At 50.4% G+C, this 12,520-nt stretch overlaps 6 protein-coding genes across 6 annotated transcripts; 1 reads left to right on the forward strand and 5 right to left on the reverse strand.

Moving 5' to 3' along the window:
* Window positions 1-78: 78 nt before the first annotated feature.
* On the reverse strand, window positions 79-1,424 carry N7471_012663 (uncharacterized protein; the record flags this gene model as incomplete). Its single annotated transcript, XM_057285382.1, has 3 exons — window positions 79-510; window positions 587-961; window positions 1,356-1,424. The coding sequence occupies 3 exons, from the start codon at window positions 1,422-1,424 to the stop codon at window positions 79-81; spliced, it is 876 nt and encodes a 291-aa protein (XP_057131648.1).
* A 1,301-nt stretch (window positions 1,425-2,725) lies between these two features.
* N7471_012664 (cytochrome b5 reductase family protein) lies at window positions 2,726-3,844 on the reverse strand (the record flags this gene model as incomplete). Its single annotated transcript, XM_057285383.1, has 4 exons — window positions 2,726-3,294; window positions 3,346-3,423; window positions 3,478-3,745; window positions 3,800-3,844. The coding sequence occupies 4 exons, from the start codon at window positions 3,842-3,844 to the stop codon at window positions 2,726-2,728; spliced, it is 960 nt and encodes a 319-aa protein (XP_057131649.1).
* Window positions 3,845-4,681: 837 nt separating this feature from the next.
* N7471_012665 (60S ribosomal protein eL20) lies at window positions 4,682-5,341 on the reverse strand (the record flags this gene model as incomplete). The annotated part of the gene is made up of 3 exons (XM_057285384.1): window positions 4,682-4,840; window positions 4,902-5,078; window positions 5,138-5,341. The coding sequence occupies 3 exons, from the start codon at window positions 5,339-5,341 to the stop codon at window positions 4,682-4,684; spliced, it is 540 nt and encodes a 179-aa protein (XP_057131650.1).
* Window positions 5,342-6,095: 754 nt separating this feature from the next.
* csn12 lies at window positions 6,096-7,725 on the forward strand (the record flags this gene model as incomplete). Its single annotated transcript, XM_057285385.1, has 6 exons — window positions 6,096-6,664; window positions 6,716-6,788; window positions 6,843-6,995; window positions 7,053-7,114; window positions 7,162-7,582; window positions 7,639-7,725. 6 exons carry the CDS (start codon window positions 6,096-6,098, stop codon window positions 7,723-7,725), a joined length of 1,365 nt encoding a protein of 454 aa, XP_057131651.1.
* A 548-nt stretch (window positions 7,726-8,273) lies between these two features.
* N7471_012667 (BTB/POZ domain-containing protein) lies at window positions 8,274-9,509 on the reverse strand (the record flags this gene model as incomplete). The annotated part of the gene is made up of 4 exons (XM_057285386.1): window positions 8,274-8,327; window positions 8,386-8,659; window positions 8,762-9,163; window positions 9,286-9,509. The coding sequence occupies 4 exons, from the start codon at window positions 9,507-9,509 to the stop codon at window positions 8,274-8,276; spliced, it is 954 nt and encodes a 317-aa protein (XP_057131652.1).
* A 775-nt stretch (window positions 9,510-10,284) lies between these two features.
* On the reverse strand, window positions 10,285-11,691 carry N7471_012668 (ubiquitin-protein ligase RMD5; the record flags this gene model as incomplete). Its single annotated transcript, XM_057285387.1, has 4 exons — window positions 10,285-10,503; window positions 10,557-11,321; window positions 11,376-11,503; window positions 11,571-11,691. 4 exons carry the CDS (start codon window positions 11,689-11,691, stop codon window positions 10,285-10,287), a joined length of 1,233 nt encoding a protein of 410 aa, XP_057131653.1.
* Window positions 11,692-12,520: the final 829 nt, after the last annotated feature.

Raw genomic sequence — 12,520 nt, forward strand, 5'->3', positions numbered from 1 at the left:
CAGACCGAGACCCATATCATCTGACCCTAGAGTCAAGCAAATCAGAAATCAGAAAGCAGAAAGCACCAAAAAACTCATTTACACCTCGCTCTTGCGCTTCTTGCTTCTGCGCTTGGTCTCGGCGGGTGTCTTGACAGCCGATGTGGACACCGGCTCCGCAGCCTTACGGCCGCCCCGCTTGACAGGTGACTTGGCAGGAGTCTCGGCCTCCTTAGCCTTGGTATCGCTGCGACGGCGCTTGCCGGTGCTGCGCGGGGGGGTCTTTTCCTTCACAGGAGAGGGGGACTGTGACTCGTCGGATGACTCGGTAGACTCCTCGGCGGACTCTTCGGGCTCAGCTTCAGCCTCGACCTCGGGCTCAACCTCAGCCTCAGGCTCGGCACCGGCAAAGTCCTGCTGCAGTTGGCTGGCGGCAGGATCGTGGTCCTCGTCAACCTTGGTGCCGGCCTTGTAGGCTGCCATGTCGCGCTTGTACTGGTCGTAGTTGGCGGCATACATCTTCTTCCAGACCTATGCGAATGCGTTAGCTCTGCATACTTGCAAACAATATCAAGCTGGGCCTGCTTTGTTCACTGCCAATACATACCTCCTTCTGGGTATCTTCCATGCTCTGCCAGCGGCGGGTGCCCTCGTCGGCGACATCCTTGGGGCGCGCGTCATTGCCCAGGTCATCGGCGATCTTGCTGCGGTTGTGCTGCATGTACAGGAAGTAGGGGGTCAATGCACGCTTGGGCGCATTGGGGTCGACGGGCGCGCGCTTGCGCTTCTTGGGACCACCGGCCTCGGACTTGGCGCCGGGGCTGCCGGCGCGGAAGGGGATGTCCGGGCCCATGAATCCAGAGGGACCGAGGGGGAGCTCAATGTGGGCATCGCGTCCTTCGGTGATGTTGTTCACGTGCTGGACGTAGGCCTTGCCCAGGTCGGCGATGTAAGACTGCACCTCCATCAGGCGCATGACGATCTATAAGGCATTGTTAGCAGTGTTATTTCAGGAGCAATTGCGCTTAGTCATTGGGCCTATGTATGGGTATAGGGTTAGGGAAGGGAGAGGGGCAGTCAAGCAGCGCGTTAGTTGGCAAGAAGTGTGCGATGTCAAGATAGGCCCTCAGGTCTGAAGGGAGGGAAAAGGGTGGGGAATGTTCTTTTTTTTTGCACATGAAGCTTCCCATCATGATGCTGAAGTATTTAATAGTATAGTTTAAGCTTCAACAGCTTAATGGGTAGCTTTATAGATCCTCGAACGCGACGCGCAGCAGGCGCGCAGTGGCGATGCGCACAAGAAAACAGAAAAAAAAGAACCGAAACAAAGAAAATGCAATAGTCAAAAGGTAAAAAAATGAAAAGGGGAAAATTACCAAGTCGCCAGCCCGTCTAAGCTCATCTTTGTTGACCTGAACGGTCGTATCATCTTGATTAGAAGCCATTGTTTTGAAGCCGAGGAGAGTGGTTGGGGTGAAGAAAAGAGAATTTTATCGGGGAAGGGGGGAAGAGGACCGGGGGGGGTGGAAGGGCCGAGTACCCACTAAATAGCAAAAAGGCCACCCCGAAGTGCCCCGGGCATTTTCGCTCTGCTTTAGGCTTAGGCTCTGGGCTCTGTCATGAGACACAACCCCCCCGGGAACCCTAGGCAACACGGTGCACCACCAGAGTCCTTTTCACTGATATATTATTCTATTTAGGTATCAGGCTATTAAATTTCATTTCTTAAACTATATCATTCATATAGATCCTTCTATAATAGTCTACAATATTGCAGGGATTGCTAAATTGATACTATATACGTAACTACTTTGGATGAACGGGCGCTTAGGGGCCGCCGAGGGGTAACCCATGAGCCACCTGGGCATAACTATACTTGCATACATAGTACTTGTTAGGAAGACAATTACATACATAATTTAACAATTTATTTCTCTATATAAATTTCACAGATCTTTTTGTTATGTCACACATCTATTCCTTCGTAATATTCCTGTTCTTCCTGCTCTTTATGATTTTCTTGGGGGGCTGGGACATGTTCAAGTGTGGGCTATGCTACCCCGCCGAAATCTCAACCTCAGGGTCGCCCGCGCCCTGTAGAAGAGGGGCTCAGCTGAGCATAAGATGTCAAGCTTGTATGTAGTACGAACGCCTGTTCTGACTTCCTAATTCAATTCATTAGCTGCTTTTTTGGTTCTTTTCACTCCGGTGCAATGGTTTTAGTGTACTTCTATAGTCTAGTGCCTGGTCTTGTCGCTTATACCAGTAGGTACTGTACGTATACTTACATGGATGTAGGCTTTGGGGCATCTTATACAGCTTGTAGGTAACTATTTAATACATCTTGGGTGTAGAATCTGTTGTTTTACTGCTGTATTACTGCATAGATACTGATTCGGTGCTATTTTCGCTAGTTATATCGTATTCTGTGAGGATATTGGTATTGAGTGTGCACATATATATATCCACCACCCTCGCATCTTCATCACGGTTCCTACGCTTTTTTTTTTCGAAATAAATATTTAGTTCCTACCATTGTCCATGCTGCCAAGACAAGTAAAGCTATCAGATACGCACGATTACATATTTAGAGGCAAAATGTATTTCAATCAAATGATGTCTAAAGCCAGCCAGAGACGCGCAACACGCTGAAAACAAGATGCACCAATATACATGGCTGTCCTGCCGCATATCCAACTAGCGACATATTCTAGCGACATATTCTAGCTACATATCTTACAATAACCTAGAACTTGAAGACCTGGTCCTTGCTGTAACCCAGATCCTTCAAGATACCAGTGAGCTCACCCTGGTCCTTGGGGCTGATCTTACCACCGGAGATAGCCTTGTACATGGGGGGAGGGCCACAGATGAAGAGCTTGATGTTCTCCTCCTTGGGCTCGGGCAGGACGGTCTTCAGCAGCTCCTTGGTGATGAAGCCCTTGCCACCGGTCCAGTCCGCAGGGGGCTTGTCCAGGACATAGAAGGCACGGAAGCGCTGGGGGTAGGTGTTCTCCAAATCATGCAGCTCCTTCTTCAGGAGGATATCCTCCTCGGTGACGTTACCGAAGACCAGAGTGACCTTGGTCTTGTCCTCGGGGTTCTTGAAGATCTCACGGGCGAGCTGGTACATCGGGGTGATACCGGTACCACCGGCGATCAGGCAGATGTGGTCGTGCTTGTTGGCCTCCCAGGGGTACTTGACAAGAGGTCCCTTGAAGGACAGGCGCTGGTCGACGTTCATGGAGTGGATGTGCTCAGACATGGGGCCGCCGGGGTAGGCCTTGACGACGAGCTCAAGGTAGCCGGGGATATCTGCCATGTGTTAGAAATTGAAAATTAAGTGGTGGTTCATGCTGATCTTACCCTCATCACTGGTGGGGGTGTAGGGACGGAGGACGTTCTTCTCAGCACCCTCGGGCTTGAAACGGGTCAACAGAGCAGCTATAAGCCTGTTAGTGATTGATTGGCAACTTCCCTTGGAGACAGACTACTCACAGGCAACAGGAAGGCCAGAGACAGCCTCCTTATCATCGTACTCGAAGCGAAGACGTTTGGTGTTGGGGCTCAGGACCTCAATGTTAGCCAGCTTGAGGTCCACCCAGTCCTCGCCGTTGAAGACCTTGGGGCGGTCCTTGGGCTCAGCAACCGCGCCGGTGCTGTAGCGGTACACACCAGCAGCGAGACCGGCGAGGCCCACGCCAACGTAGACGGGGGTCAAGTTGGACTTCTTGGGAGCGGCCTCCGCAGAGTATTTGCGGAAGCTCTGATTGAAAGACATTTAGTATGGGAATTGAATCGAGGACCTATTTCAACTAACCTGCTTCAAGGGCTGCGCACAACGGAAAGATTGACGAGCAAACATGATTTGTAATGAATTGTGGGGGAAGTAAGAGGGAAATGAGGAACGTGGGAACCTTACAAGGCCCCGAAGAAATCGGATTACATATGCGAAAGCGGACAGCTCCCTCCCGACCTGATTTCGGATGACGCAATACCGGGTTCCTGTATTGCGACCTACACAGCCCAATGCTTTCGGTAATGACTGTTTGAGTAAAGATATTCAAGATATCTCAAACAGCCTTTATTGACAGGCCAAAGCAGACACTTGCAACTAAAATGGCAGTTGAAGATAACTAGCCGGTTGATGCCTGATTTACAAGGCATAAAGGTTTAATCTCGGGCGGCTGAAGAAACTCCGATATCCGACACTTACTCCGTCGGGTAATTGAAATTGTAATGTACAGGGGGGATGGGATCGGCCAGTATTTGATATGATATTGATCCTAATGGATCTATATGTATGTAGTTCGTAGAAGAATATGACCAGCAGTAATCGATTTGCAACGGCTACCTTGTGAACATCCATACGACCACATTGTGAATGGACCGACTTGAAAGAAATCGGAAGGCCAAAGGCCCATTATTTCAGGTTGATATCTCTGATAGGATGCCTTAGCATCTATCACATCGGCCTACTCTCCATGTATGCCCATTGTCTTACTAGGACTCGAATAATTCAAGAAACCCGATGATTTTTTCAAAATAACCTAAGATGCCACCATACGGGGGACTAGAGACATCCAACCATCTCGCCCGTCAACGGGGCGGTGGTTTCCACGCGACCATCTTTCATGCATGCTATGGCCATAAACAGTCATTTCATCCACACACTCCAAACCCAACACCCAGAACATCACATTTAAGCAAAGGTAGAGGGGCGAGAGTAGGCGAAGACCTTCTTGCCGACCTTGCCACCGGCGCGGTGGGGCAGAGGGAACTTGAGGTCCTTCTGGAGGAGCTGCTTGATGTAGGGGCGGCGGATGCTGTCGTTGTTCTCGATCTCAACAACCTTGAGGATCTGCAGGGAAATAATAATTAGAACGTGGTCATGGTCAGAAGGTTCGGGTAGCGTAACATACGTGGATGGAACCGAAACGGGAGCGGTGACGGGCAGCCATGTCCTGGTAGAGGGCCTCAACAGCGTCGGTGCGGCTCATCTCACGGAACTCCTTGTACATGTTGTGGGTACCGGAGCGCGAGTCGTAGCGGATCCAGATACCGAAGTTCTTGACCTTGAGGGGACGCTTCTCCTCGATCTAGACACAAAAAAGATAAGCACCATTCCCATATCCTCGGATATTCAACCCCAACATACCACGTTCAGGGAAACGATCTCGCCGTTGGCCTTCTTGAGCTTACGGAGCTGGGACATGAAGTACCAGAAACGCGACTTGGCCACAACAGTGTTGGGCGCAAAGATGCGCATGCGGTACAGCTTGGGCGTGGGGTTCGCCTCGTTGGGCAGGTGACGCCCGATGACCTGGTACTCAGTAAGACGCCCTGGGAATCCGTCAGTCATTGTTCGTAGTGGATATTCCAATTGTCCAGATGTTCAGTTCGAGAGATGAAACGGTGCGCGATGCAAGTTGGCGAGAATTCGAGAAGACCAAGGGTGATTTGTGGATATTGAAAAATTCGAGATTCAACCATGCGTAGCCCTGATCGACAGCGTTGTGCGTTCCTTCATAACCAATTCCAAGCGACGTCGATTTGCCATTGCATCCTCCTCTTCTGTGATTGTCTCATGTCGATATCGTCGGGGTCTTTGCGTCTCGAATTTCCTCCAACCAAATGCGCGCACCGTTGTCTCGAAAAAAAGTCCTGGGGTATCGGAAAGGGAATAGAAATCACTCACCCATCTGGAAGAGTTTGATGTTAGTATAAATCTCCGATAAAATCGAATGGTAGGTACTCACTGTGATTGTCGCTGTGGTGGATGAGTCGTTAGTGTGCCGTCGATGGAAAATGAGAAATTGTGAGGTTCCAATTGTGCTTAGGGTTGCCGCCCTTGCCCTAAGCGAGTGGAGGCTTTCAGTTTTGCGCTAGTCCCATTTGGTAACATAGCTGCGCCACTGTCCTTCCGCCACATTGCACCAGCCACATCGCCTTGCCTTCCCCACATGTCTTTCTCCAAAAGTATGGCGTTCCTTCCTTGTTTGTCTTTGTCGGGTCGGATCTCAACCTAAGGCTTACCCCACCTCGAATGCTTCTTTTCAACTCATAACTTGCAATCAATCCAACCAACTCGCTCTTCCGCTAGAGGGCACCTCACCATGACTTCTCTTGCGACGGCGTTTAAGAACGCATACCTCAACGGGTCCGGCCCGGAATTAGCTGCAGTCCTCACCCCGATCGCGCCATCTGAAGATCGCAATCGGCTGCGCTCCTTCTACCAGTTCTCCAACGCCGAATACATATCCAAGGATCTCAGCTACGCTCTCTTCCACGGGAAAAGTCTGAAATTGCCAAAGGCCGAACAGGCTGCCTGGGTTGACATCTTTGTTGTTTACTGGGAAGCTATAGGCGAAATACTTCAGTGTGAAGATCGCCTTCCGGGTGCTAGCGTCGTTACGGTCTTCAATGCCTGGAAGAAGGTCGCCAATGCCCTCATCCGGGGATACTCGGGCTCTGCTGGCATTCCGGCTTGGACATTGCCATGCTTGTACACAGTCGGGAAGTACTTACGTACTTTTGCGATCAATGCCGATCTCGAAGCAGGATCTCAAGGCTCCGCTGGGTTTGGGTTCCAGGATGACATCGCAGCTGATGTTGAGAAGAACGCGAACTTGGAGGAGGCTGCTCGGGTCATCAACAGGATGTTCACTCTGTGCCTGAGTGATAGGTAAGGATATGATTGGATTCTTTGAGTTGTTCCGTTGCTGACAAGACCCAGAGCACCGCTTGAAGAATCCCGCAAGTGGGGTATCTACAACATGACCAATCTCCTATTCAAGACATATTTCAAGGTACCAAATGTCGACCCCACTGTCGCTAACAAGATGCTAATCTCTCTCCTTTAGATCAACTCCGTCGGCCTTACCAAAAACTTGCTTCGTGCTATCAAAGCTTCATCGGCCGATCTTCCCCCTCCCGAAGTTTTCCCCAAATCCCATATTGTCACGTTCGAATATTACGTTGGGGTCATCCACTTCTTGGATGAGAATTACACAGAGGTATTACCAAGAGCTGTGTTTGTGGACTATTACTGGGACTGATTATTTGCAATATAGGCCGAAGAACATCTGACATGGGCTTGGAAGATGTGCCATCGAGACGCAATCAAGAATCGAGAGTGAGTAACCCTCCAGCCACAGATACGTTTCCACTGACCACCATTAGATTGATTCTTACCTACCTTATTCCCTGTCACCTCGTGACCACACATACGCTCCCCAGCAAGGGGCTTCTTGCGCCATTCCCACGACTCGAGAAGCTTTTCCGGCCTCTTTCGAACTGCATCCGAACAGGTGACTTGGTTGGATTTGACCAGGCCATGTCTGACGGCGAGGAAGAGTTTGTCAAGAGACGTATCTACCTGCCGTTAGAACGTGGGCGCGACATTGCCTTGCGCAACCTGTTCCGAAAGGTTTTCCTCGCTGGCGGTTTCGACGAATCCAAGGAGGGTCAATCTCCGGTTCGACGTACCCGTGTCCATGTGAATGAATTTGCGGCAGCTCTCCGTGTGGGTACTTCTACAAGTGGTCGATCGCGCATCGATATTGATGAGGTGGAGTGTTTACTCTCCAACCTCATCTACAAGGTAGGCTGACAAGTATTGTCAATCCGCAAGTGCTTACTGACATGTCACTTCCTCAGGGACTCATGAAAGGATACATTGCACGTGATCGAGGCATTATTGTGTTGAGTAAGGGAGGCAGCGCTTTCCCGGGTACAGGTGTCTAAAGACGCTTCTGGGTGGCAATGCACTGCAACGTGTTTGAACTCCATTTCGTCTAATGCCCATCAACAACTCGTTGATTGCCAGAACCTTCAGAGTAGTCAGGTATGCATCCGCCTATGACTTACATTCATATAGCTATATTATTCGACACACCAGGATACTCAGGCTGATCAGGTAACGCCACTGCCGAAGGATTTTGGCCTGACGCGATACACATTGCACACTAGCAGCATGGTACTTGGTCATCGCTCGGATCGAAGTGCCAGCTTCATCAGTGTCCACGGGTCATCCAGTCCACGCTCGCCTAATACATGATGTATCAAAATTGGGCTGGCTGGACTATATCAGACCATATCTTTACGAATTTACGAATCAATTGCTTCGACAACTTAACCTTCAAACATTCTCTTCATTCTTAGATATAGAAACATAGTAGTACACGGGTATAAAACACTGCCAGCAGCGATATAGAATGTCAACCGCGCAATTAGTAAAGAGCCAACAACCAACCTTCCAACATACCACCTAATCTCAGAATCCCAACACATCCCTAACAATGAGTCGTAACAGCCGAACTATCAACCGACTGACCAGTATAGTCATCCTATCGAAAACCAAGTTAGCACCTCACCCCTCCCCAAACCCGAGGAAAGTAAACTCACCATATGATTACACAAAGCAACAAAAAGATCAAAGAACAACTTCCCCCCACGCTCCATCTCCGCCTGCATAGTCCCACTGCGCATAAAAGTGCCCCGAGACCGCACAATCAACGCAAGGTAATGCGCCCGCAGCTTCGACTCCGTATCCGGCGTGTTGGCGTACGCGAACCGCGCACTCGCAAGTATCGTGCTGCACTGGATCCCGGTGTGCAGGCCCTGCTTGCGCAGCGCGAGACGCTGGAGATGGGGGAGGTTGTATTTTTCTGCTGCGCAGCTGTTGAAACATACATTAGTACACACACACACACACACACACACACACATATATTCATAACCAAATGAAAAGAGCCAAGAAAAAGAGGAAGTAACCACTTACTAAATAGCCGTATCCCGCAATATAACCCCCCGCGCCCGATGATGAAACACCGTCGCCGTCGCCTGTCCCAACTCCCCACTAGCGCCGGCGCCAACGCCCGCATCTGCGTCCTCCAGCTCCCACGTCTGGGTCTGACTGTTGTGTTGCAGGCGCGGGTAGTAGTCGCCATTGTATAGGTACTCGAGGACGCAGGAGAGGACTTCGGCTTGCTCTTCTGGCAGATCGATGCGCTTGCTTGGTGGTTGGAGGGGATGTCTGGGCCGTGGCGCATTGCGGTTTGGGGTTTGCGCTGTGCAGTGCGCGGCGAAGAAGGGGGATGCGCGGAGGATGGCTTCGTGCGCGGCGAAGAGGCGCTTTTCGGGTCCCACGCGGAGCATTACTATTGGGCTTGTTGGGGGTGTTCTGTTGGGATTGGATTAGTGGTTGGACTTATGGATTGGTGGTGTAGATGATGATGCTGATGTAGGAGTAGATGCAGATGTAGATGGAAATGCAGATACATCCATGTTGTGCGCAGGACTTACGTTACGTCTGGGGGTTTATCGAATCTTCGACGCTGCTCGACTCGTCGAGTCTTACTGCCAATCGAGCCGGAGCCCGAACCAGAGCTATCTCGCTCTTTGTCTTTGGGAGCTCGGTCTTTTGTTCTGTCGCGAGGAACCCTGCGCGACTGCAGCGTGAAAGCTGAAGCTTTTGCTGCGCGATACCGGCCAGGAATTGGAGTCTCTGGGGTTCTCCTGGACAACATTGCTATTATATTATGGTCTGAATAGGAGACGATCTGGATAGAAGACAGGATTGGGGAGAATAAAGAGGCAGCCGTGGATGGATTCAGGGGGGCAGATGGGGTGCTATTTATAAAAGACAGAGAAGTCTGCAAGCTCCCGTTTGTTACAGAGACAAGTCACATCGTACATATCTTGTATTTTGTGGAGATTACAGGACATGGGACGGTTTGTATACGGATGATCTGCTGGATAGGCCCAATTAGCCTGCGCAGAGGGGTACAGCTCGAGGAAGGACGCGTCACAAACAAGTTTCGACCGCGTAAAGGGGTTTTTTCGAGTCGCCAAATGGGCGCGTGGTCACGGGCCTCGATGGGGCCAATCAGATATCGCCATTGAGACAAAGGAAATTACGATTTCCTATTTGGGAAATGGTTGTGGATTGCGGTGGATTATTGTGTCGCAGCTGAGGCAAATTCTGGTCTTTTCTCTTTGTTGGAATTGATACGTCCATTGGGCAACAGCCTTGGAATGGTGAGGTTGTTGATTTACCTTTGAACTTGCTTACATACGAATGTCAGGTTTGAATTAAATTGCAGTGCTCCGTACAGCTCCGTACAGCTTTGAATGGACCTGCATTGCAATGTCGCAACAGATGAGCCCCTGAACGCCGACGCTAAACGCCCTTGACAAGACCCGGTGTTCCCGAAGTGACCCGTCCTACCGCCGAAAGAAAAAATACCCAGAGATATGAGGACAAAGAAAGAGAAGAGAAGAGAAGGAAAGAGAAGACCTACATTACAGGAATACTTTCCTGGCATCCTTGGGGTGGCTTTCGCTAGGACAATACGGGCATTTAAACCGATTACCCTTGCCAAGGCGTTTCAACGATTCCTGTGCAATGACATGTCCACATGGCATCATCATAGGAGGGTTCTCATCGGTCGCCTGCTCCTTTGACACCGGACAGACAAAGATCGAATGGAAGAGATATTGGGGAGGGAGGGGTATTTCAACCTGAGAATACAAACATTAGCATTGATTCGTACACAGAGTAGCGGGTTCCTTACCGGAAGCTCGTTGTCGGATGTCCACTCCGTCCGCTTCGACTTCATAATCGTCTGTAACTTCAATAGCGTCGGCAGAGCGATTGCGCCCGCCGTAGCAGCAATGTATAGGGGCGAGTCCGCCGAAAGGCCCAGCAAAGAACAAAACTCGCGAGTGAAGAAGTGAGCTACGTCATCCCAGGCCGAGCTGTTATTGAAGAGAGCTGCATACGGCGACCCGCCGAGGTTGGGCGAGTACGCCATTGCTCCGACCAGCTGCTGAACTTCTCTCAAATATCGAGGCACAAAGACATGGAATTCCTGCCGCGCATACTCGAGAGCAGCTAGCCATCCGCTCGCGGTTCCCTGGCTGTTCGCTCCGCCATGGTACAGCCATACATATTGAAGTCGACAGAGCTCAAATTCGAGATTGCTGCCTCGGGCTTCCAGCGCCTCGCGGTTTTCTCTCGACCATTCGATTGCAGGCAGTAAGTTCCTGTTCTCTTGTAGTTGTTGTAGGATATAGTACATTGAGGCGAATTGTTTCCGGATCTCGGTCGAAGGGACTTCATCGATATCGAGAAGGCTGGCGGGTGGATTGGTCGGCCCACGCCCGTTTTGCGAAACTGGATGTATTGTCTTCTGCTCGGCGATCTCGGAGAGGAAGGTGGCGGCCACGCCGAACTGGCCTTCGCGAAGGAGATGCATGGCGATAGCGCGGTTGATCAGGTGTTCGTGCGAAGAGAGGCCATCGTCGTCGGTGCCAGGCAGTGGTCGATCTTTGAAAAGCTGTTCCCGATGTTAGATTGGTGGCAAGGCATGGATGATCAGTATTCTCGATACCTTATCTAGAGATTTGGTGTACTTGTTGAGGCCACTGTGAGTCTCTTTCAAGCTGTCATTGATAGAGTCAAAGGACGATTTGACCGAGTTCTGAAGGGTGGCTAGGGTGGCAGAGGCAGCGGATGGATCTATTCGGGGGAAAACCGGTGTCGTCAGTTGAGGAACCTAGCGGGGGCACGTTTACAGGCTACTGACCAGCAGCTATGGCATCGCGAGCAGACTGGAGTGACTCAATTGCCGACTGAACATTCTTGATGCCTTGAGACCCCTCAGTCCTCTTGAGGAGTCGGCTGTGTTCTTTCTGCACTACTTCCATTGCGGATGGGTTCCGGTTGACAGGCTCGGAGGTGACTGAAGAGGTTACCGAGTCTCGCCATGTGGAGAACTTCAGATAAGAGCTCTTTATCTCGGCACCTTCCAAAATGGATACAATATACGATATATTGAGGCAGTCCTGGGATTATTTGCTTCAAATTGATGAGACTGAATGAAGACAATAGCGAGAGGAAAACGGTCGAAGAGAGACCAGTTGTTCCGGGTGATCTTCCACGTGATTCAACCCCTCCATCCGGAAGGTGAAGGCTTGCCCAGACCTGTACATACATGTAGTAGTAGACGAACATCCATCGATGCATATTCCTTTCAAATGTTGGTAACGCTGAAAGTTATATCCATGGATATCCATGGATACATATGTATGCATGTATACAAATTATCTTGTCCATTTTCAATAGTATCTGGTACACAGCCCTCACCTTAACACCATAATCTCGCAGGAACCACTCCTTGGAGTCTCTGCTCCATAGAATACTAGGTATAGCATACTACGTATTCTGGCTATACAGCCGGGTGAAAAACCTTCAAATATTAGTCCAGTCCTTATTTCCGCATCGTAGCCCTGTAATCCAAGAGGGCGATTCTGGTATACCGCCTTCCAGATCATGGGCCGGCTTACCTACTGCTTCGGCTAACTTCGGCTATCAACGGTTAGTGTCTAGCCCGGAATATTAATTAGCCGAGCTCGTCACCTACCTTTGTTTGCTGCGGCCTGCAGCCCACAGAAAAATATAAATACCTGGTCCCGCCCCCGAACTTCCTTCTCTTTTCTTTTCTTCTCCATCCTAGTGCACGGGTTTTACACGTAT

The sequence above is a fragment of the Penicillium samsonianum genome (assembly GCF_028829775.1).
Source record: "Penicillium samsonianum strain IBT 33392 chromosome Unknown utg000007l_segment0_segment0, whole genome shotgun sequence".
In the NCBI taxonomy this organism is placed as follows: domain Eukaryota; kingdom Fungi; phylum Ascomycota; class Eurotiomycetes; order Eurotiales; family Aspergillaceae; genus Penicillium; species Penicillium samsonianum.